We start from the raw sequence: 22,128 nt of genomic DNA, 5'->3' as shown, positions 1-22,128 counted from the left end.
TTTACTAGGAGGTACTATTAAATAACAATCGATAGTAATGAATCTCAACTAAGTCAACTTCCGTTACTTGTTAGTAAAGACTCATCTTTGATCAACTAACAATGTGCACTTGCAAAAAAGACCAAAGAATAACAAGCATGCAAAGACTTTAATCACCATTAACATAACCCCAACATTAAAAGCATGAACAATTAGCAACTACACCATCCCCACACCCTTGGCTAGGTGACTACTCACAAATCATGTTGAAAACAATATCAATCATCAAATCAATAAGAATCAACATGATTAATAAGCAAAGAAGAAAAATAAAAGAAAATAAACAAAATCAAGAACAAAGGTAAAGAGAAAGAGTAAGAGATTGCTCATTAATTGAAGATGAAGGTCTACAAAGGATTGAACAAGCTCCTTCTTCAAGATCCAAGTTCATTAATGAAGAAAACCACACTTTCTCTCTCTACCAATGAAGACTAATCCTAAACTAACCTAACCTAGAGAGAGAAGCTCTCCTCAAACTAATTAGAGAGTAGAATAATAGCTAAAATGTTCTTCAATGTTTTTCCTAATTACCCCAAAATTGGGTATTTATACTAAGCTAGCCAAAGTAAGAAAAATAAAAGAAGGAAAATAAAATAAAGAAAGAAAAGGAAAATAAAAAGAAAATAAAATAGAAAAGAAATAAGAAAAGGAAAAGGAAAAGAAATAAAAATAAAAGAAAAAGAAAAATATAACCAAAATTCCCAAAACATCAGACCCTCCATTTCTTCTTCTATTCGATGCCAGCTCTCTAATGGGGAGATAATCCCCTGCACCATACTTCACCAAGCTCCACCATCAATTATCTTCATTGCATCACCACCCTCCAATTTCACTCAAGCACCAAATGAACGGCTATCACCACCAATCGCATCATCAACGCCTATTATGAGCATCAATCAAGGTCGTTGGTCTTCATTAACAATCGCGTGCGAAGCTCGTGAAATGGTTCGATCGAACCACGGGTTGGTGCGGCCAAACTACGGGGTTGGTTCGGTCGAACCATGGGTATGTTCGACCACTCCTCTTCGAATAACAAAACCCCCAAAGCCACTGACTCGAAATTCGACCGAACTTCTCAATGGGTTTGCTCGAACCCAAATGAACTTGCATTTCTCTCTGATTTGGGGTTGTTGCTGTGCGAATTGGTGACGATGTGGCGCAATTGTTGCTGTAATTGATGCTGGTGGTGGCTGCTCTGTTGTGCGGTGGTGGTAAGGTGTGAGGTTGTTTGGTGGGCTGCTAGGTGTTGGTGTTGTTTGGTGGCTGCTAGGTGTGCGGCTGCTGTAATTGGTTGAGGGAGGTTGATTGCGGTGGTAGTTGAAGGTGGTTCAGGGCTGCTAGATGCGGTTTGTGGGTGCTGGTGGTGATATGCGGGGTGAAGCAGGGGAAGAGTGATGTTGCTTGGGGTGGTGTAGGATAATGAAGGGTGCGGTGATGGATAAGGTTGGGCAGCAGCTTTGGGGCTTGAAAGCTTCTTGGATTGACACCTTTGACCCGAGCCTCCGACCTCCGAGCACGATCCTACACAACCAAATAAAAACAAGGGAGAATCGGGACAAAGATAAAATAAAATAAAATGAAAATAAACAAAGGACGAAATAAAACAAAATCACGACAAATAGAATAAAATAAATAAATAAAATAGAAATAAATAAAATGAAATAGAAAATAAGAGACATAAAACTAAACTAATAAAAATAAAACAAAAACTATACAAGCAAATAAAGTAAAATAAAATACGAAAATAAACTAAAGCTAATAAAATAAAGAAAATAAACTAAAACGCTCCAAAATTACCAAAATAAACTAGAAACTTTATTAAAGAGAAAACAAGAGAATAAAAGGAAAAATAAGATAAAATAAACACGAAAATGACTCTAAAACTATAAATGTCACTCATCAGTAGGGGTCGTACTAGAGCTAGAATAGCGATTCCTCCCTAAAAGGAACGTTATTTTAGTACCCTCGCTCCCGAACTCATTTCTGGTTTATGTAGACCAATTTGGGCATGGGTAAACTTACGATTTGCGCTAATTATTCCATGAACTCCACATGGAAGAAAGGCATGAACATGGTTTATGAGTTTTCCTAAAATTCATTGGCGACTCCTACTTGTTTCTTACAAAAAAGCGTGATGAGAGTATCATTTCTAATTCAAGGTCTCCCAAACAGTCAGGAATTCAAATCCTAATACACCCTAACAAGTGTAAAGTCCTAGGCTTTTAATTGGCCATGGGCATCTAAGGAAGGACCCCCTACGATGGGATCACCCTCCTTACACCTACTTTGCTTTGTCCCTAATCGTAATGTCAATTCCCACTTCCTATGATTGCCAAGCATATTCACAACATGCTTAACGTAGGCGCACTTCGAACGACGCCTACAGGATGCCAGCTAGGAGGGCTTCATATTCCGCCTCATTGTTTAAGGCCTGGAACTTGAACCGTAGTGCATATTCATATTTATCCCCTTCCGGAGATTGACAAATTATACCTGCACCACATCTGTTCATAGTAGATCTGTCGTCTACATGCACCTTCCAAACCTAATCAAGGTTGTTTGGAGCAACCGGCCTTGTCATTTCAACAATGAAGTCGGAAAACGCCTGACCCTTCACTGCCTTTCTTGGTTCGTAGGTGATTTCAAGAGACTGCATTTCAATAGCCCATTTGAGCATTCTATCGGATGACTTTAGGGTGGTCATTGGCCGCTTGAGGGGTTGATCTGTATAGATTACCACCGGATGTGCCAAGAAGTATAGTTTCAACTTCTTGACAGCCATGTACAGAGCAAGGCAAAAAATTTTCAACCATGGGGTACCGGAGTTCAGCATTTCTGAGTACATGGCTAATGAAATAGACCGGGAGCTGAATACTGTCTCTCTCAGCAAGGAGAACGACATTGAGGGCATGATCTGAGACGGCTAGGTACATGTAAAGCGTCTCCTTTGGCAGAGGGCTAACAAGCCTTAGCAAGGAGTGTAAATGTTCTTTTAACTTTTAAAGGTCGCCTCAGCATCATCTTCCCATTCAAATCTAGTATTCTTCCTGATTGCTTGGAAGAAATAAAGGCACCTGTCACCTGACCGGCTGAGGAACTTCCCAAACGCAGCCAGACAATCGGTAAGCCTTTGAGCTTCCTTGACAGCGCGCGGTGACTTCATGTCAATCACCGCTTGTATCTTCTCGGGGTTAGCCTTTATCCCCCTTTGATCAATTAGAAATCCGAGAAACTTCCATGACTCAACACCAAAAACACATTTTTTGGGATTTAAAATGACATTATGCCGCCTGAGTGTGGTGAAGTTTTCTCGGAGATCAGCACGGTGATCCGTCTGTAGCTTGGATTTAACTATCATGTCATCATTATACGCCTCTACATTTCTCCAAATCTGATTACCGAATACAGTATTAATCATTCGTTGGAAAGTATTTTCAAGTACCACGTTCGCAACCCAATCAGGGGAGTTACATGGACAAATGAACCCAGCGTCTAATAGCATTTTGACCTCGGCAGATGCCGCCTGACTTTTCTCCTCGCCATGATTTATTTTCTTTTGCCCGATGGGCTTTTTTTTTGGATCCACGACGAGTTTATGGACAGCAAGATCCGGGCTGATGTATGGCATCTCTTCCACTTCAAAGGCAAAGATGTCTTTAAATTCTTTCAGCAGGAGGTGCAAGTCTGCACCCAAACTTTCAAAAGCAGACGTCCCCACCTTAAAAGTTTTCTCTGGACGACTGTCGTCCAGAGGAATATCAATGTGCTCACTAGCCAGCTGAGGACGGAGATCATCTGACCATTCCCCGGTCAGTGATAACTATTTCTTCTCCCTCATCACCTCCACCAACTGATCAATTTTTCTCTTCTTTGCGGCTGGAGGGGGTGAATCAGGGTCCTTGACATCGTCAAGGTCTACTGGCTCCTTCGGCTGACTGGCTGCAGCAGCCATTGGTTTGACGTCTGAGAGATAACACTCCCTTGTCGTCTTCTGATCCTCGTTGAGGGAGCTAACAGAGCCATCATCCTTTTCATACTTGAGAAGCATGAGATCTGGGATGATGACAACCTTGCACTCGTTTAGATAAGGTCGTCCAAGAATAATGTTGTAGGCGGTCAGCTCTTTAACCACCAGGAACCGGACGACCATATGTCACCCTTTCCCTTTCTGTCCCAGCCGGATGGGTAGATAGATTTGTCTGATTGGGTGCATGCACGACCCCTCCCCCAAATCCAACTTATGGATGGGAGACGTCGCGTAGATTGTCCAACTTGTAGTTAATCTTGGACAGACACTTATAGCTGATGAGATCAGAGAAGTTACCCGTGTCTATTAGGATCCAGCCAACGAGCTGGTTGGCGACCTTGCATTCAATGACGGGTGGGTCGTCATGCGGTCGGAGAACTTTGCTTCGATCCTTGTCAGTGATGAGAACGTCTGGGAATCTTCCACTGGAGGACACCTGTCCATCATCAACTGAATGGATCATCTTCTTCAGATAATCCTTGGTTCCCCGGATGGTCAGGCCTCCGCATGCAAATTCGCCTGCTATAGTGTAGACCGGATCCTTGTTAGTATCCAAGCTACTAGTAGGCTGGACAGTCTTTGACAACTGTCTCGAATTCTTCTAAGAAACCACTTTGGACTTCAAGACATAGGACTTCAGAAAGCCCTTGTCAGCCAGACGGTCCAACGTCCGCTTGAGGCTATAGCAATTGTTGGTGTCATGGCCTACTTCCTCATGGAAGTGGCAGAATTTATTCTTGTTCCGTGACTGAACAGAACTCGTCATAGGATTCAGCTTCTCAATAGTCAGCCGGCCCTTCACCTTTGTGAAGATGGTGTAACAGTCTTTATTGAATTTATACCGTGCGACATACGGTTTGAATTCTTTCTTTTTCTTTTTGGACGACTGATCAGGCTCATCAACCGCCCAAACTTCTTTTATTTTTTTACTCTCTTTAGATTTCTGAGACGGTTGAGCAGACCTACTCTCTTTTTGCTTGTCAGACTTCTTGGAGTCCGACTAATAACTGGACGAGCAGAGGTTGGTAGCTTGGATAAAGCTCTCCGCCTCTATCAACGCCTCTTAAAGGGTGAACACCCTCTTTCGAATAAGGTCGAACTTAAAGGTCAACCCGTCCTTCAGACCCTTGAAGAAGTCTATTTAGGCTACCTTGTTAGACAACCCTTGGATTTGTATTCTCACCAAGTTGAACCGCCTGATATAAGAGCGAAGTCCTTCTCTCTCTCCCTGCTGGATGGTGCTCAAATCAAGACTTGTTTTCTTGGCAGGGATGTTCATTGAGAAGTTGGAGGCAAACAGGAAGGCAAGCTTCTTGAAGCTGTCAATGCATTCGGCTGGCAGGTGGCCAAACCATTGTTGGGCGATGCCCTTCAATGTATCCGGGAAGCACCGACACCACATAGCGTCTTCCAACCCTTGCATGTGTATGAATTTGGAGTAGGCCATGAGGTGGTCTTCCGGGTTGGTAATACCGTCATAGGCACCTACCAACACATTTTTAACCTTGGTCGGCTGTGCTGCCTCGGTTATCTCCTTGGTGAACGCAAAAGTTTATTCACCAAATTTGAGTAGACGGAGCTGCCAGACCAAAGGTTGGAGATTGTATGCTGCCTGACCCCCAAAGAGGGTCGGCTGCATGAAATGCGGAAAATATGGACCGTAGACCATAGGGGGTACATACAGTGCATTCCCAATCATCTGAAAGCCAGAATGGACGGTATTGCCGCCTGTATGGCTCTCATGTAAGGATTGAGTATTCCTTGCAGATGTATTTCTAAAGCTGTCTAGAAAGCTCGAAGTAGAGGTTGACTCAAACAGCTGCTAACTTCTCCCACGCTTGATGATTTCCCGAGCGTCAGAGTAAATTTGTTGTTACCCCCGGTTGATCCTGCCGGCGGGGTCTCCTCGGACCCTTCTAGGGCAGAAGAATCTTGGACCAATTAAGTGTTGCGGCTGCCTACTCCTTTGGGTGTGGAGTTAGCTGCCTGTCCCTGACTGTCTTCCTCCTCTCAGCCTGAGGAGTCTTCTTTGCCGAGTGACCCTTGCTTGAGCCAGCCTTGCTTTTAGTGATCAGATCCTTGATCTTACCCTTGAAACTAGTCCCTGGTGATTGAGGCTGATTCGCTTGCCATCTGGGTTTCCCCTTCCGACTACACAGGGGCCTTCTGGTACTCGCCTGGCTTTCGCCTCGTTCTAGGTTATCTCTGGGACGAAGGCGCCTGGTAATGATTGACCCATCTTTGGCCACATATGTTTCAACCTGAAGGTCATCATCCTCCTAGTCTGTAAAGACCTTCGGCTGATTACTATTGGGGTCAGGAGGCGATACAGACTCTTGAACCATCTTTAAGGTACTCTCCCCACAAACGGCGCCAAATGTTTTGGGTGTTTTTGTCCCTCGGGAGAGTTACATCTCGAAGACTGGTGAACGCGGCCTGTATTTGGAAAACAACGGAGACTCCAGGTGGTTGGAGCTCCGCCTCCGACGATCAAGTTAGTACTTGAGTGAGAGTAGGAAAAAGTGCGGAAATTTAGGTGAGATCTTCTCGGATTCCGAGATCAGGTGATTCTCTAATGTAAGAGAATGTAAGGTATATTGTAATAAATTTTAGATGCCCTAAATAGGGGGAAATCTCCCTATTTATAGGGTCATTGGGGAATGTTCCCCTGATTAGGTCATTCTGACCTAATTCTGTTGGGATGCGTCGAATAATGGCTTTCTCGGGATTTGGGCTCTTGAAGGTCGCCTTTTTCTCCCAGATTCTGGGAATGACACGTGTCAAATGGCGATTGGTCCAATTTGGACTAATCTGGGTATGACACATGTCATAAGTTGGTTGGCCCACGTGGCATGGGTAAAATTACCCAAAACAAATGCTAATTTTTAATTTAATGTTTCTACTTTTAGCTATCTTATCCAATGCCCCTGGGGCATTCGTTAGCTTTTGTCATTCCATAAATTAACTTATACCCAAACAGTTTAGATTCTATCAAAATCAATATGATTATTACAATAAATTTTAACCAAAAATATTATTCTAAGGTTTCTTAATTTTATTTTTCATTTACTATATTATAAGACAAGCAAATCATAGAGCAACATGTGTCAGCCTCACATTGATTTGCTGATCTTTTAGTGTTACCTTCGTCCCCTTTTGTTTGTTATTTTTTCCATTTTTGGTGCCTCTAAATGTTTGTCACATTTCATATTTTCTTAATTATTTAGATACATAAAAAGAATTTTATACCCTCATTTTTTTGTCTTTATAAATACCTCTTCCTATTTTACCCTAACATTTGCTATAAAAAATATGCCAACTTTTGACTAATTTAATATTTTACACTCTAAAATCTCTTAATTTCTTTTTCTAATCTACTTTTATTACTTTTTTAATTGAAAATATCTCTTTCATTTTCTCATATACTTTCATTACTTTACATTCTCCACATTAATTCCCATGATTTTCCTACAAAAGTGCCAAACAAAAGGGGTGCGGAGAGAGTACAATATATTGATGATTTATTGATTGATGTAAGAGCTTTTCAAAATAATAAGTGGTGTCATTTAGAAAAAATAAAGGCAGATCAGAATAAAGGCAAGTGCAGCATTTAAAAAAAAAAAACATAAACAAACCACGGGAGTAATCAAATCCTCAAATCAATATCTTTACCCAATGCACATCGTTAAGCAACATTCAACGTTCAAATTCCAATTTCCTAATCTTCTTGTCTTCTTCTTTCTTTCTTAAAGTGATTAATCTTCAGAAGTCGTTTGTGAAATTTAGTCCTAACACTCCATCGGACTATCGAGATTTCCTCGCTGGTAGTTTGAAGCTTCACTGCAAGCCTACTCTAGGCTCTTACTTGGGTTTACCGGTGGAGCTTGGCCGTAGTAAGGTTACGGATTTTAGTTTCCTTATTGATAAGGTGGTTTAGCGCTTGTCTGCTTTTGCTTCCTTGGGCCTATCTTCTGCAGCCAAATTGGTTATTATCAACTCTGTTCTCGTTGCTTCTTTCAATCATATTCTCTCAGTTTTTAAGGTTCCTTCGTCAATTTGCTCCAAGGTGGATAGTCTTTTGGCTCGTTTTTGGTGGAAGTCGGAACCTCGTTCTCGGGGATTATCTTTACGTTCAAATACTCTTCTGCATCTACCAAAGGGTTTGGGAGGTTTAGGAATTCGTCAGCTTCATTCGTTCAACTCGGTTATGTTGGCTCGACAGTGTTGGCGCATTCATCATCACCCCCAACTTCTTCTTTCCAGAATTTTTTCGGCGCGGTATCCTTCTCTCCATCTTTTACAGACTCGGAGGATTCCTGGTTCTTCTTGGGGGTGTCATGGCCTTTTGCAAGGTTTATCGGTTTTAGCTAAGGGAGTTGCTTGGAAAGTTGGCTCGGGTTCTCAGGTTCACATTCTTCAAGATTCTTGGGTTCCTGGGGATTCAATTTCGTTTCGAGATAATAGTGAGACGCATCTCCCGTCTCATGTTTCTTCTATCATTAATCCGCGTTCATACGCGTGGGATACTTCTCGGGTTCATCAATTGTTTGATTCCTCAACAGCTGGCCGTAATTTGGCTTTGGAACGTCCGAGTAGACCAATGGACGATTTTGTTTACTGGAAATATTCAAAGGATGGGAATTTTCTACAAAATCAGCCTACGCCATGATGTTAAGAAATCTAGACCACTCTACTGAGGTTTCTTCCTTCCCTTCTTCATGGTGGAAGGTTTTCTGGGGTCTTCCGCTTTTGCCAAAGTTGCATTTATTTTACTGGAAGCTTCTTAATAATGCATTACCTCTCACTGGTATTTTACAGCAGCATGGGATTCCAGTGGATACCACTTGTGTTCTTTGTCTAGGAAATCATGAATCAGTTGAACATCTTTTTCGAGATTGTCCTTTGGTTTTGGATGTCTGGTTGACTGTTCCTCTTATTTCGTCTCTTCAAGTTCGTCGTGACATTAAATTCTCTGCTTGGTTTGTTGGAATAGTTTTGGATTTACAACGAATAAGTCTTGGGAAACTTTGGTCAACTTAGTTTCTTTTTTTTGGGCCATTTGGATTGCTCGGAATCACAAGGTCTTTCGTCAGGCTGTTTTTTCTTCTGGTTTTGTTCGTCATATAATGCAGGATTGGGTTTCTCGTAGTTTTGCGGCTGAGGATTTTAAGTCTGTTGTTCGCTCTTCCGGGATTACTATTCGACAGCATGCTTCTTCTTCATGTCTTCTTCAAGGCTCGTCGGATTCCCATGCTGATATTTGCCTTGTGTTTGATGGTGCTTATACGTTCCAAGACCATGCTGCAGGGGCAGGTTGGGTATTTAGATATTTGGATTCAGACAGTGTACTTGGTGGCGGTTGCTGAGCTTTCACTTCTTCCTCGGCTTTTCAGTCTGAGCTGCAGACCTGTTTGTGGGCTCTTAAGGCGGCTGATCGTCGTGGTTTTAGGCGTCTGCTGATCTACACGGACTGCTTAACTTTGTTAACCTTCCTTACAAATAAGAGGTGTCAGGATATCTCATGCTTATGGTTGCTGCAGGACATTAAGGTTATCCTTACTCAGTTTTTGTTCTGTGAAGTCAGGAAGGTTCCTCGTCAGTGGGTGGCTCCAGCTCATTGGTTGGCAACTCTAGCCCGTCAGCGTCGTGTGTTGTTATGGTCCTACTAGTTTGTTTCTTGCTTTTGTATTTTTAATTCTTAGTTCGTCTTGTCAAAAACAAAAATATATATATATATATATATATATATATATATATATATATATATATATATATGATTGTCCCATGGTGGTTTGATTTAGAGGCGACTCCATTCAAAGCATAGCCTAAAAAGCCACTTGTAAGCTAAAAATCAAGTGACAGCTCATACCTTAGCATGTATGAATGTGCTTGGGTGTCGAGGAGGATGTGGCTTGATATTAAATGGAATATTGAGTTATATTTTGAACATTTGATACTTTGCTTATGATTTAAGTAATTTTATAATTTTTTAGAATTTTGTAATTATAAACCTATTAATTTATATGTCTAAACATTTTATATGTTTCTTATGCACATTTGAGTTAGAATCTGAACATAAATTAATTCTGGTTAACGAATAAATATGTACATCAATTTGCATATAATAAACATTTTAATGATAATGAACATCAATTTATTTGTCTAATTTGGGATAATCAAAAGGGGTTAAAAATAAAATACAAATTCTAAACATACATGCATTTTAAATAAACCTAAATGTCCTGTTTTATCTTCATATTTTTTTTTATATATATTGAATTTGAAGTTATATTTTTTAAGATAGAGCATTAAAACTAGAATTTGGTAATATCATTACAAGCATTTGTTTCTTTCAAAAAAAATAATAATAAAAAAATACAAGCATTTGTTAAATATGAACATGGCACTATTTTTAATGAACATTAACGTAATTTTTTTTATTATTTTTTTTTTATAATTTCACGATAAATTGATAATCATTTTTATTTAATAAAATTCATTGCGTGACAATGTGATAGTAATAACTTACAAAATTCCTGCTAATGTCCAAAATATAACTTGTATATCACTATTTTTTTTTATATGTATACATAACATATATACCTGTTTGAATATTTATTGCCATAAATTGATACAAGAGATGGATTGCATTTCAGTGAGTTCAAAAATTGATTATAAATCAACAACAAAATCTTAAGCCAAAAACTGGTCACTACTAGATGTGATCCCCAATATAAATGAAACAGGAACAGGTCAGGAACTTCGTCCTTACTCCTTAGGCTTAAAGCTCACTGCTCCTCACTCTGCTTCCATTAAATGGCGCTTCCTACAGAATTTGCCCAACAACGTACAAGCGAAGTCTCATAACTCTACTAATTATTGCGTATCAATTAGTCTTTATTCCTTGGGCCTCTTGCTCATTGTTTTGCGTTTGTTTACGTCTAGATATTTTTTCCTTAACCGAATAGATTTGGGGGTAACCTGCACAACAAGTCAATAAATATTTGCATAAGACAACAGTCTAAAAAGAACTAGATCCAGCACACAGATCTTGATATTTTTTAGTAGGATTTTAGGAGTACTGAATTTGATTTTTTTTTTTTTCAAATTAATATCCGCTCCAAATATACTGGCTAAGTTCTCTAAAACCAATTTCAATCCAAAATTTTGTGAAATTTAGTCCTAAATAGCAAGCTTTTGGAGAATATACTACGTATCAGAGTATTATTTAATATGCTTCCAAATAATTATATAATATTTTGTGTTGCAAAAGAAAAATGGAGAGGAAGTTTAAAGTTTTCCAATCATCATATCAGCTAAGCTAAAATTCAGCTTACCTCTATCAATTCATCAGACTGAACATAACCAATTGCTTCTTCTAGAGATATCTGCAAGCAAAATCATAGAGCTGTTAACACTTACCTTCAAACATTTGTGTGTGTGTGTGTGTGTGTGTGTGTGTGTGTGTGTGTGGGTGTGTGCGCATATTTTCCTTGTTTTATACCCAAGCCATTTTATACCACCTTCTGGTGCAAACCACATCAAGATTTCAAACAGTTCAAGCAAACAGCCAAAATTTTATATGAACATTCAGGATGATAATTTCTATTCAAATCTACTACTTCGTATTTGATATATCTTAGTCTTTCTCAAATGTCAAAGACTTGCCTAAATATTCTAACTGTTAATGTGAACCACACTCTTATACGTAGTATTTCAACTTTTGAAGTCCCACTTTTTTTTTTTTCTCCTTTATATTCTGTTGGAGATAAGGACAACGAGCTCGGATATCAACAAAACAGTAAAATATTTTCAGTAACATTCTCTGGCAGAAGCAAAATACCACTGACTTAACTAGAAACATCATTTAGGAGTTTGATTGCAGTCTTGCATTAAATTCGTTGATAGTTCCTCAATAACAATAGTAATATGTGAAATAATCTGCTGAAGGGTTTCACTTATTGTGATGCACCAGCTTCCCTCACCTTACCCAACTATGTGAATGACTTAGGCGAGGCATAAAAACAAGGACGATTTGGAGATTGCAGCCTAAGTGGGCCCTTGTCAACAAATCATTAAAAAATGAGCCTTGGAAAGCAAGTGATTTAATACATGCAGGTAGGAGGAATATTGCGGCATATACACCTTTCATAATTTCATAGCATCAGTAATACAGGGATTATCACCTCCTTTTTCATTTACCAGCTTAACAGAGAAAAATACCAACCAAATCAAAATGATTCCATAACACATCGATTTATGCTAAGAAAACACCTATAGCCTTAAATGTATCATGTTGGTTAACAGATTTATTCTTGCCAAGAGAAAAAGCAATATCACAATTTACTTCCAAACTTCATATTAGAGCAGAAATGATAAAGATTTGAAAGATGGGGTCAGTTTAGGATTACGTACAAGGCGAGGAGGTGACAGTTTCACATTTTCATCCTTCGAAGCAGCACGTATATTGTTTAGCTCCTTACACCGGGCAGGATTAACCTGTGACAAAGAAATCCCAACATCAGTTAAAAGTTAATGCAAATATAATGCAGAGGGAGAGAGAGAATCATAGGGGAAAAAAAAGTTAAATTCCCTTACATCAAGATCTGAATCACGGGAATGTTCACCAATGATCATGCCATCATATGTCTGCATTCAAAATTTTGTCAACACAAATTAACAAGCCAATCAAGGCATAGAAGAAGCTCAAATGCAAACAAGAATAAACATTCCATCAGCGTGGAGAGGGGATACAAAAGCAAGATATTAATTGAAAAGATGAATCATTTTTTTCCCAATGTGCATAATCTCAAATGGTTTAAATCAATGATGTGTCATTTGTCAGTGTGTCACTATCAAGGTAACGCAATAATTTCAAGTTGATAGCATCTGAGACAAACCCAATATTCAGACTTGGATTTGAAGGATTGTATCCAATGTCAATCCAATCTGACACAAGAATGCAACCATATACATAGGCCACACAATGTGTTGGAAATTCAATGAGTTCAAATTCACATCCCAACGAGAGATAAACCACAATCTACCTGCATGAAAAGAATACCAATATTTTCAACTATTCATAAAGGAGAGTTTATTACCACTTGTTTGGTAAAGGGCTAAACCGCTAAACTGATTGGTTGACCACATGCACCAGCTGGGCTAGGTTCATGGCAAGGCACGGGCTGTGGGTCTGTTTAATTTTAGGAATCTGTCTTATTTATTATTAACTCGCTGATTTCAAGATAATAATTTTGCCATTATTAGCTTCATTAAGTAGCCATTTCAGAGTTCGTTGATTCTTGCCCATTTCACTCACGACTTTCCTCTCCCAATTTATTTTCTTCCATAAGTATTGCTCAACCAGTGCCTATTTATTTAGGGGGTTAACCTACAATCAAGTATACACCAATACCCAATAATATACACCACATACATTTTTTCCATTCATCGGTGTTCTTTGGATTTGGGCAAAAGTTATGATCTCCACTACTCTTGTTGTAAGTGCAGATACTTTGTGGGCCTGCTAATCTGGAAGGCAATTCTATATACAAACATACATAGATTATAAAACCTAATTCCAAAACCCATTCGTATCCCCACTACTTACCTCCCAACAAATAAGAGCAATTGCCAGAGAAAGGTTCTATTATCCAAGTTAAAGCTGTCATAGGACAATCCAGGTATACAATGTGGAATATCCTAGTGCCTACGATGTACATGATTCCTAATTTACTTCTTTTAACTTTTGACAGTCTTTTGCTATACTAATAACCACCTTTAGAAGACAATCAGGTTCCTCTTTCATTTCAACATTTTCTGGAAAAGACCCTCTGTAAGTCCCGGAGAACATTCAGGTTCTCCATTGCACATTTGTAATTTATCAACAGAATACTTCACTAAATCTGATAAATATTGCTACTTTAAGGTGGTATTTTGTGGTAGATGCACAAGAAATAGACACAATGTTCAATACTCTTACTTTTACCCCTGAACCTGAGTAACACAATGCTAATTGAAGTAAATTCCATATTGCAGTAGAACTCGTTAAACCATGAACCAGCCAACGATAGCCTTCAAATTTGACTTCTAACAACATATGTTACTTCGACTCTTCATACCGACTCCGACATGGGTGTGGAACCCTTACCTGACACTTTTAATGCTCACCTAAGACACTTAAACTAGATTGAACCAGTCATAGAAGAAAACGTTCAAATCAAGGAAAGAAAAGTAGAACATTAGTGGTATGTGCTCACAAATGGGCTTCAAATAAGCCTTTTAACAATCAACGAGTCAGCCGAAAATGTGTGTATATTACATTAAATCTCATGTGGAAAGACCTTCCAAAATATGATCCATTTATGCTTGTCTAGACCTGGCAATTCTGACCCAGACCCGATGACCCAACCCATGACCCAAAAACAGTGACCCGAAAATGACCCGAAACCGAAACTGACCCGACCCAACCCATAACCGAACCGAAAATGGAGTTGACCCGATCCTGACCCGACAACGGAACTGACCCGACCCAAAGTTTGCCCGACTGAAATTCACCCGAATTGTTTGACCAGAACAGACCCGATACACGAAATTGACCCGAACAAACCCGATACCCGAAATGTCCTGAACTAAAATTACCCTATAATTGAACTTAAAATGTCTTGTACCAAAAATAACTCAAATTGTTCATCTTTAATCGTAGGTAAGCTCATAAACTGAATTGATAGGGTTTGTTATAACAAACAAAATATATACTGCGTATAAAATTATTGATTTAAGCTTAATTCAAATAAAACAACCCGAACATTTAATATGACACGAACATACTTGACCCGAAATTAACCCGACCCGAAATTGACCCGTCTTGAACTGGACCCGATTCCTAACCCGAAGTTGACCTGAAACCCAAATCGACCCGACCCGACCCAAACCCGACCCGAATGACCCATTTGTCAGGTCTGAAATAATCATCCTTGATGTATCATACACTTGGATATGTACCCACACCCAACACTCATACCCGTGTTTGAGTAACAGCAATAGACTAACAAACTAAAACTAATGGTATCTCAATACCCTCAATTCCAGATGGCAAGCAAAAAAGTCAATTATTTTGGTTTATATTTGCAAAAATATTTCAAGCATAAGACAGCAATATAGAGGACCAATAATCTTTTTTATAAAAGAGACAGAACTATAACCTCCATCCCAGGAGTAACAAAGAGGATCCCACGTGCTTCCAAACCCATCAGTGAATGAGCTGTAATAGCTCCGTATCCCATGGACACCTGTGCAATAAAGTAAAATACAATCAGGATCAAGATATGTAATACTTTTTAACCTTCAAATCACAAGAGCCATTAACACTAGAAAATGCGCACAAGTAAACTCAACCCGGTTTAATGGACAAAAACCTTGTGGGGAGGGGGGGGGGGGGGAGAGGGTAAGGGAATCCACAACCTAAAGTGTCTATGGTGAGATGCAATCTTTACCACTAAACAAGTACTACTTGGTGTAAAATTAACCATATTATTCACTTAAGTTATTCTGATTATAGTTTAGAATATTTCAGTTGTCTATTAATAGTTTACAGAAATTGTTGTTGAACCTACTATGTAGACACTATTGGGAAAAAAAAAAAAAAAAAAAAAAAAAATTACCTTTTAACACTTTTTTTTAAGATTTACTTTATAAAAACAAAAAATAATTGAGTAGAACTACCCACAAATAAACTATAGGAAAATTTGTAAGAATAAGCCAACCTTTGAGTGATTAGCTCAAAATAAGTCAAGTTATTAATCAGCTCAAAATAAGTCAAGTTTTAAAGGGTATTTTCTTCAATAGGTCCAATGACCTACAACCTACTAAAGAAGTCAATTTTTTGATCAAATTTTTTTTATTTTTTTATTAAAAGTTAATTATAATTACATTAAACAAACAAATTAAAAAAAAATCTTCACCCGCTCCCTTTCCCCACCAGTCCACCACTGCCACCTCCTCCCTGTCACCGCCGGCGACCACGTCCCTCTCACGGCACTGGCAACCTAACCCCCGTCCATTTACCCCCACACATGACAACCCCTTCCCAGCCCCTTTCTCACTTCCCGCACCCTAACACCACCCCCTTCCCCGAAAATCAAACCCTTAACCAACCTAGATGATCTCGTAAGGAAAGTTCTTGATAGGGAAGTCGGATTCCGGTGAAGTTTCAAAAAATGACTTCGGTCCCGTAATTTGTGGGGCGAATTTCCGGCGAATTAGAGCGAAATAGGAGAAAGAAAGAGGGTTAGGTGTCAAGGTGGAGACGTGGGGAAGTGAGAAAGGGGACAGGGAGGGATGGGATGTTGTGGATCGGGAAAAAGGAGGGGAGTGGGGTCACCGGCCCAAGGTAAGGGGTGGTAGGAGCGGGTGGGGAGGGGTGCTTGTAGTGGGTACAGGGTAGTACTTAGGGAGTGGCTGAGATATTTGTAACAAGTTCCTTTTTATATATATATTTATACACAATTGTTTATTCAATTTTTGTAAAAAATAATTAATCAAAAATAAATCCTAATTAAGGAAATTTTTTAAATTACCACCCAAAAATGTAACCATTTTCGAACTAACCACCCGTTTAATTTTTTATTTTAAATTACCACCCCTTAAATTAGATTAATGCTTAGATTACCACCCATTTAAAAAATCCAGTGGATTTTCCGTCTGTGGGCCCTACCTAACGCTTATTTTGACCCTTTTGACCGATTTTTTTCCCCGATTTTTCTCTTTAAAAACGCTCTCCTAACTTCAATTAGCATTTTTCTCTTTGAAATTTGGTAGAATTTGGTGAACGAAATGTGAATTAAAGTTTGGAGAGAGTTTTTAAAAAGAAAAATCGGGGAAAAAATCAATCAAAAGGGTCAAAATAAGTGTTAGGTGGGGCCTACAGACGGAAAATCCACCGGATTTTTTAAATGGTTAGTAATCTGAGCATTTATTTAATTTAAGGGGTGGTAATTTAAAATAAAAAATTAAACGGGTGTTTAGTTCGAAAATGGTTACATTTTTGGGTGGTAATTTACTTTATTACCACCAAAAGTTGTCTCTACATACACTTTATGAGGGTAATTTAGAAATTATGTCAACCAATGGCATACCAAATATAGTATGGGTCAAGTAATATGAAATTTTTATTTTAGGAATGTTAGTCAAGTAAATAGACACGGAGAAAGTATATTTTAGCTTACAACAAATTTGAACAGAGTAATCTGCAAATGTAATCCCCAAGGTAACAACTACTGCTAAGATTCTGTAAAACAGTGATTGAAGAATAACTTACCAATACTCCTTTCCTAACATTCCCTAACGGACCTCGGTGCTTACCATAAGCTGTCAAAAATGCACATATATACGTCAAAAGAATCTAGTATTTACAGCAAACAGGAACATAGAAGAGAGTTAGCAAAGCATACACTGGAATGCCCTGTGCATGAATCCAGTTCCTCGTGTGACACTGAAGAACACACTTCTATAACCAACCAATCCCCTGAAACATTACCATATAACTAAGATTATCTGCACAGTAAAAAAATGAAAAGTCGAGCAACAATTATGTCTAAAAAAGAAATCTCACATCATAATAAAGAATAATTTAGACTCCTACTTTGTTTCTGTGAAAGTGAACATTGCAATGGTTGATTCGATACATAAATTGTCCATGCACAAGATAAATGTACCGTCAACACTAGTACAAGGAAAATTTAGAAGTCAACTACTGCTACCTACTACCCATACTAAATTGTCAAATTCTCTTCTTCTACACATCAAAGAAGAGATTTAAGCACAGCTAAACCACAGACAGATTTATCTGGAAAACATAGATGAATTTGTAAGCACAGCTAGATACATAATGACGTAAATGTATATACTTTCTCATAATCCGGAAAACATAGATGAATTTGTAACACTACATACAGCAGTTATAACTCTTATCTGCATTTCTAAACATTTCCGTCTTTAATTACTAGGCTTTTTAACAGTGAGAACATCTGAGCAAAACTATCTGAAATTCCGAAAATCCGATCCGCATCCGAGCCGAAAAATATGCATATCCGATCCGACAAAATCCGATATCGGATATGATATCAGTTTATCGGATTTCGGATATCGGTGACTTGCTTTCATTTTCTATTTCTTAAGTGTATGAGTACAAGTTCTTAAAAGTCCCAAAATCCAAACCATTATTTTATTCCCTTAAAACACAACCCCCACCCACCGCCTCTCTCTCTCTCTCTCTCTCTCTCTCTCTCTTCTTTCCCTAGTCTCTATCTTCTCTCTCTCCTCTCAGATTTCAAATCCCATACCCATTTTCTCAGATCTCCTCCTCTTGCAACGGTAGTGCGTCTTCCTCCATAGAACACCGGTCCCTCTCACTCAGTCTGAGAAGCTCACCGGTAGTCTCCTTCACGCACCTGAAATCTCCATCTGCTCACCGAGTTACCGGTAGACCTCCTCAACCGGTAGCACACCAGAAGTCTCCTTCTCGCCTTCGTCCTCAAAACTAGTACACTGGTCATTTGGATTCTTTGATTTTCTAGTTCTTTGATTTTGGATTTTATACCAAAATAATGTTTGGTTTTTGTCAATTGGGTTTTTTTGTTTCTTCTTTCAATTAGTAGTGTTATCTTTGATTGTATATTCTGAAATTTGTGGTATAGTTATATTCTAAATTTGTGTTTTATTAGATTCAAAATTTGTGGGTTATTAGATTCAAAATTTGTGGGTTATTAGATTCAAAATTTGTGAGTTTAATTTTGCAGTCATGAATGTCAATTGTAGCTTGTAAGTATCAATTTGCCTTACAAAAATAATAAATTTTGCCATTAATTTAAGTAATATGACAATATTATTACGGTAAAAAACACATATTATTAAATGGGTCGGATATTGGATATCCAAACTATCCGATCTGAAAATTTCGAATATCCAAAAATTTCGGATCAGATTCGGATATCAAATATCTGATTTTTCGGATACAGATATCCGATCCGAAATCCAATTTCGGATACAGATATCCGATCCGAAATCCAATTTCGGATCGGATATCCGATCCGTGCTCACCCCTACATCTAACCGTGTGATAAGCATATGAAATGAAACTCCATCACATAAAGGACTGAGAAGTCTTGTAAGGAAAATCAGTGGGAAATGAATGTCATAACACTACATTATTCAACAGCAACCCTATAAATACACAAGTATAAACTTGAAATATTGACAAATGCAGACAAAAAGATTAATGATTAATAGCACAAAAACAGATACTAATCTCTAGGATACACTAATGGTCAAAGTGGTGTTTAGCCGTATAGAACATACAATTTTGCTATATGCTGGTAGTTTGTGATGACGGCTGATTCTACTATTAATTCTTCTAACCCCAATACTATGACCTGGTAATTTGTTCAAATCTTGCCCACATTGTCTTGAAATGATGGATATCAGTAGCCTTTGTCAAGTCCAACAATTCCCCATAATGACAAAGCAGCTTAATTGTGAGTTTTAGCTGTCCCCGTTGCCAGATAAAAGGGGGAACATAAAAATTCAGCGATGACTGCAGTCCATGAAAGCAATTTGTAACAAGGCACAGGAATAGAGTTCTAAACATTTAGGACATATTTTGTTAAACACCCCCCACCCCCGCGGCGGCCCAACACCCAAATAAAACATAAAGGCTGATTCCCAAGGTCCAGGACCTATTTTAACAGAGAATAAAGAAAAAAAATCATAAATCACCAACCTTGATGGACATATCATTGACAATCTAGTCCTCCCAGCATGACCAGGCACAGGTCCCATGTCAACAACTTCACCTCTCCTATGAGATAGAGCTTCCATGACCAAACCCACATGCTCTTCATTGACCTGGAACAAGAATATAATAAGTATCCATAAGACAACCACTTTTCTCAGGAAAACTGTCTCTTGGTGCATTCCCTCAAGACAACAATAGTAATTACCTCTATAGTTACTTCCTCCAATGGTTCAAGTTTTTCACCCTTTTCAATTTTATACCTGATTCAGCAGACAAAGTAGTTGGTTAGCAATCTACCATGTAGTAACAAGGGAAAAGAGTTACCATTGCATCATATGGTATTATAAATAATTTATCATCAATAACGTATAGCAGAAATAAGGTGAATTTCCAAACACAGACAGAAAAAGAAAAAAATAGTTGAGAGACAAGAAGATATGGGGTCAAAATCATCATAAATCCTACTTAATCACACTGATAATAGGAATACATATTTTCTTAAACCAATGAATCCATACCCTACTAAGATAGTATATAATTGTACAATCTATCCATCAATCAATCTTCCCTGCATAAAAAATGATTTTTTTAGGAAAAACAATCATAGATTATAATTCTCATTCCAAACAGAATATCATCTAAAGTTCTAAAAAAAGGTTAAATGTGAATGACGTCCTTTCTTTTTACATTTTTAATTCTCAATAACTCAATACATGAAATTAAAGATTATTGGTTATCCCGTTGTGGTTTAGACATCCTACCCTTCCTCTAATTTTTAAGAGTGGAGACTCATAAGGTGAGACTGGGAGCATTTTGGTAGTATCTTGTATGCAAATGAAAAGAAAAAAAACCTTTGATAGGATGTTTGTGGATGTTACTTTTCCTTTACCTGAATTCTTTAGTATAGAAAATTTTGGAGAAGGTACTGGGGCAGAAAGTTTTGTACAACTAGAAACCATATCTCTGTAAGAGGTTGAGGGGGTGGGGGGCAATTATTGGTGAGGACTGGGAGCCTAGCAGTAGGCCTAGAAAAAAACCTGTTCAAAAGAGAAGAAAGTTTAAGGGCCTGGAACATTACAACCTGTACCTGCAGCTACTTCTAGGTCTTCACTAACCCTACAGGATGTGCTGCGGCTGTTACTCCAAGTCAGCCACCACTCCTGCTTCGTCTGCAAATGGCGCTGGCTGGAGGATGGTAACAGGAAGAAATAAATGCAAGAAGATAGACAATTCTGGGGTGAGTAATGCACATTCTTTATTGTCGACTGTGGATCCTATGCTCGAAAAAGTGAAACATGGCAGTGATGGTGATTACTACTAGAAGCAGCCCCACAAGGCTGCAGAGATCAAGAAATCCCTGCACTATCGTGCATGAAATGTGGTAGCAGCAATAGTTACATAGAAGTACCAAAATAAACAAAAGGTTTGGTAGATAGTGAAAATGGTGAGATAATTATGAATAGCCAGGAAGATTGCAGAAACCAATTTAAATACTTTATCAGTTCATGAGCAATTTATACATTGCCCGCTTAATGTACTATGGTTTACAGACGGCATACTGTTGAGCACAGGAAAATAGGCAAGGAAGGCTTTGGGGTTCCAAGATTCACCATGGCTGCAATTTGGGGATCTTAATGCTGTTCTAAATATTGACATATTGAATGGTGAAGTAGTTACCTTTTATGAAACTAGGGACTTTAAAAAAATTCTTCAAGAAGCAGATTTAAAAAAGAAAATGCTTTAGGTGAGGTTGCAGCTTATGGAAACCAAGATAAATGATGGGTCAATCTTTGTTTAAAAGAAGAATCTAGATACTTATACTATAACATAGGTCAATGTTGACAGGTGGCAGCTAATCATGCAATATTTTCCTGCCCAAGTGTGTCCATTTCCTTCTATAGAGAGAGAGGAGAAACGATTGAGAAACAAGATTAGCAATCACCTCCTTCATGATTAAAGCCATTGATGTATCCTTGACAATATCTCTCTATCTCCCTCCTTCCTCTCTTTCTCTGTCCTTGATTTATGGCATTCTCTGACTTGTGTTTTAAGTAACAAATGGAGGATCTGACCTGGATTTTGTACCCGTGCCAATGTCGGGTCATGTCAGCACAGGTATGTGAGCCATTTTACCAAGCCATTCCAAATCAATGATGTGGATTTGAGTTGCACAAAGTGCATTATGACTAATGTAATATTATAAATTTATTTTCGATCATTACTTGCAACACATATAGCAATTGAAAAGACAATATTATAAGCAATATTA

The 22,128-nt window shown here is 38.4% G+C and overlaps 1 protein-coding gene across 1 annotated transcript in view; it reads right to left on the bottom strand.

Moving 5' to 3' along the window:
* Positions 1 to 10,609: 10,609 nt before the first annotated feature.
* LOC145558551 (uncharacterized) overlaps positions 10,610 to 22,128 on the bottom strand; it is a 30,112-nt gene continuing 18,593 nt past the window's right edge. The window contains exons 11-19 of the mRNA XM_081619826.1: positions 20,065 to 20,119; positions 19,845 to 19,969; positions 17,518 to 17,591; positions 17,385 to 17,434; positions 15,271 to 15,357; positions 12,665 to 12,715; positions 12,482 to 12,565; positions 11,404 to 11,454; positions 10,610 to 11,047 (exon numbers count right to left, since the gene is read on the bottom strand). Of these exons, the coding sequence (XP_081475952.1) occupies positions 10,964 to 11,047; positions 11,404 to 11,454; positions 12,482 to 12,565; positions 12,665 to 12,715; positions 15,271 to 15,357; positions 17,385 to 17,434; positions 17,518 to 17,591; positions 19,845 to 19,969; positions 20,065 to 20,119 (661 nt within the window). The 3' untranslated portion in view covers positions 10,610 to 10,963. The remainder of the gene's footprint in view (positions 11,048 to 11,403; positions 11,455 to 12,481; positions 12,566 to 12,664; positions 12,716 to 15,270; positions 15,358 to 17,384; positions 17,435 to 17,517; positions 17,592 to 19,844; positions 19,970 to 20,064; positions 20,120 to 22,128) is intronic.

The sequence above is a fragment of the Chenopodium album genome, chromosome 9, assembly GCF_948465745.1.
Source record: "Chenopodium album chromosome 9, dcCheAlbu1.1, whole genome shotgun sequence".
In the NCBI taxonomy this organism is placed as follows: Eukaryota; Viridiplantae; Streptophyta; class Magnoliopsida; order Caryophyllales; family Amaranthaceae; genus Chenopodium; species Chenopodium album.
Note: the sequence above shows the minus strand (reverse complement) of the source record. Positions and strands in the feature narration are given on the sequence as shown.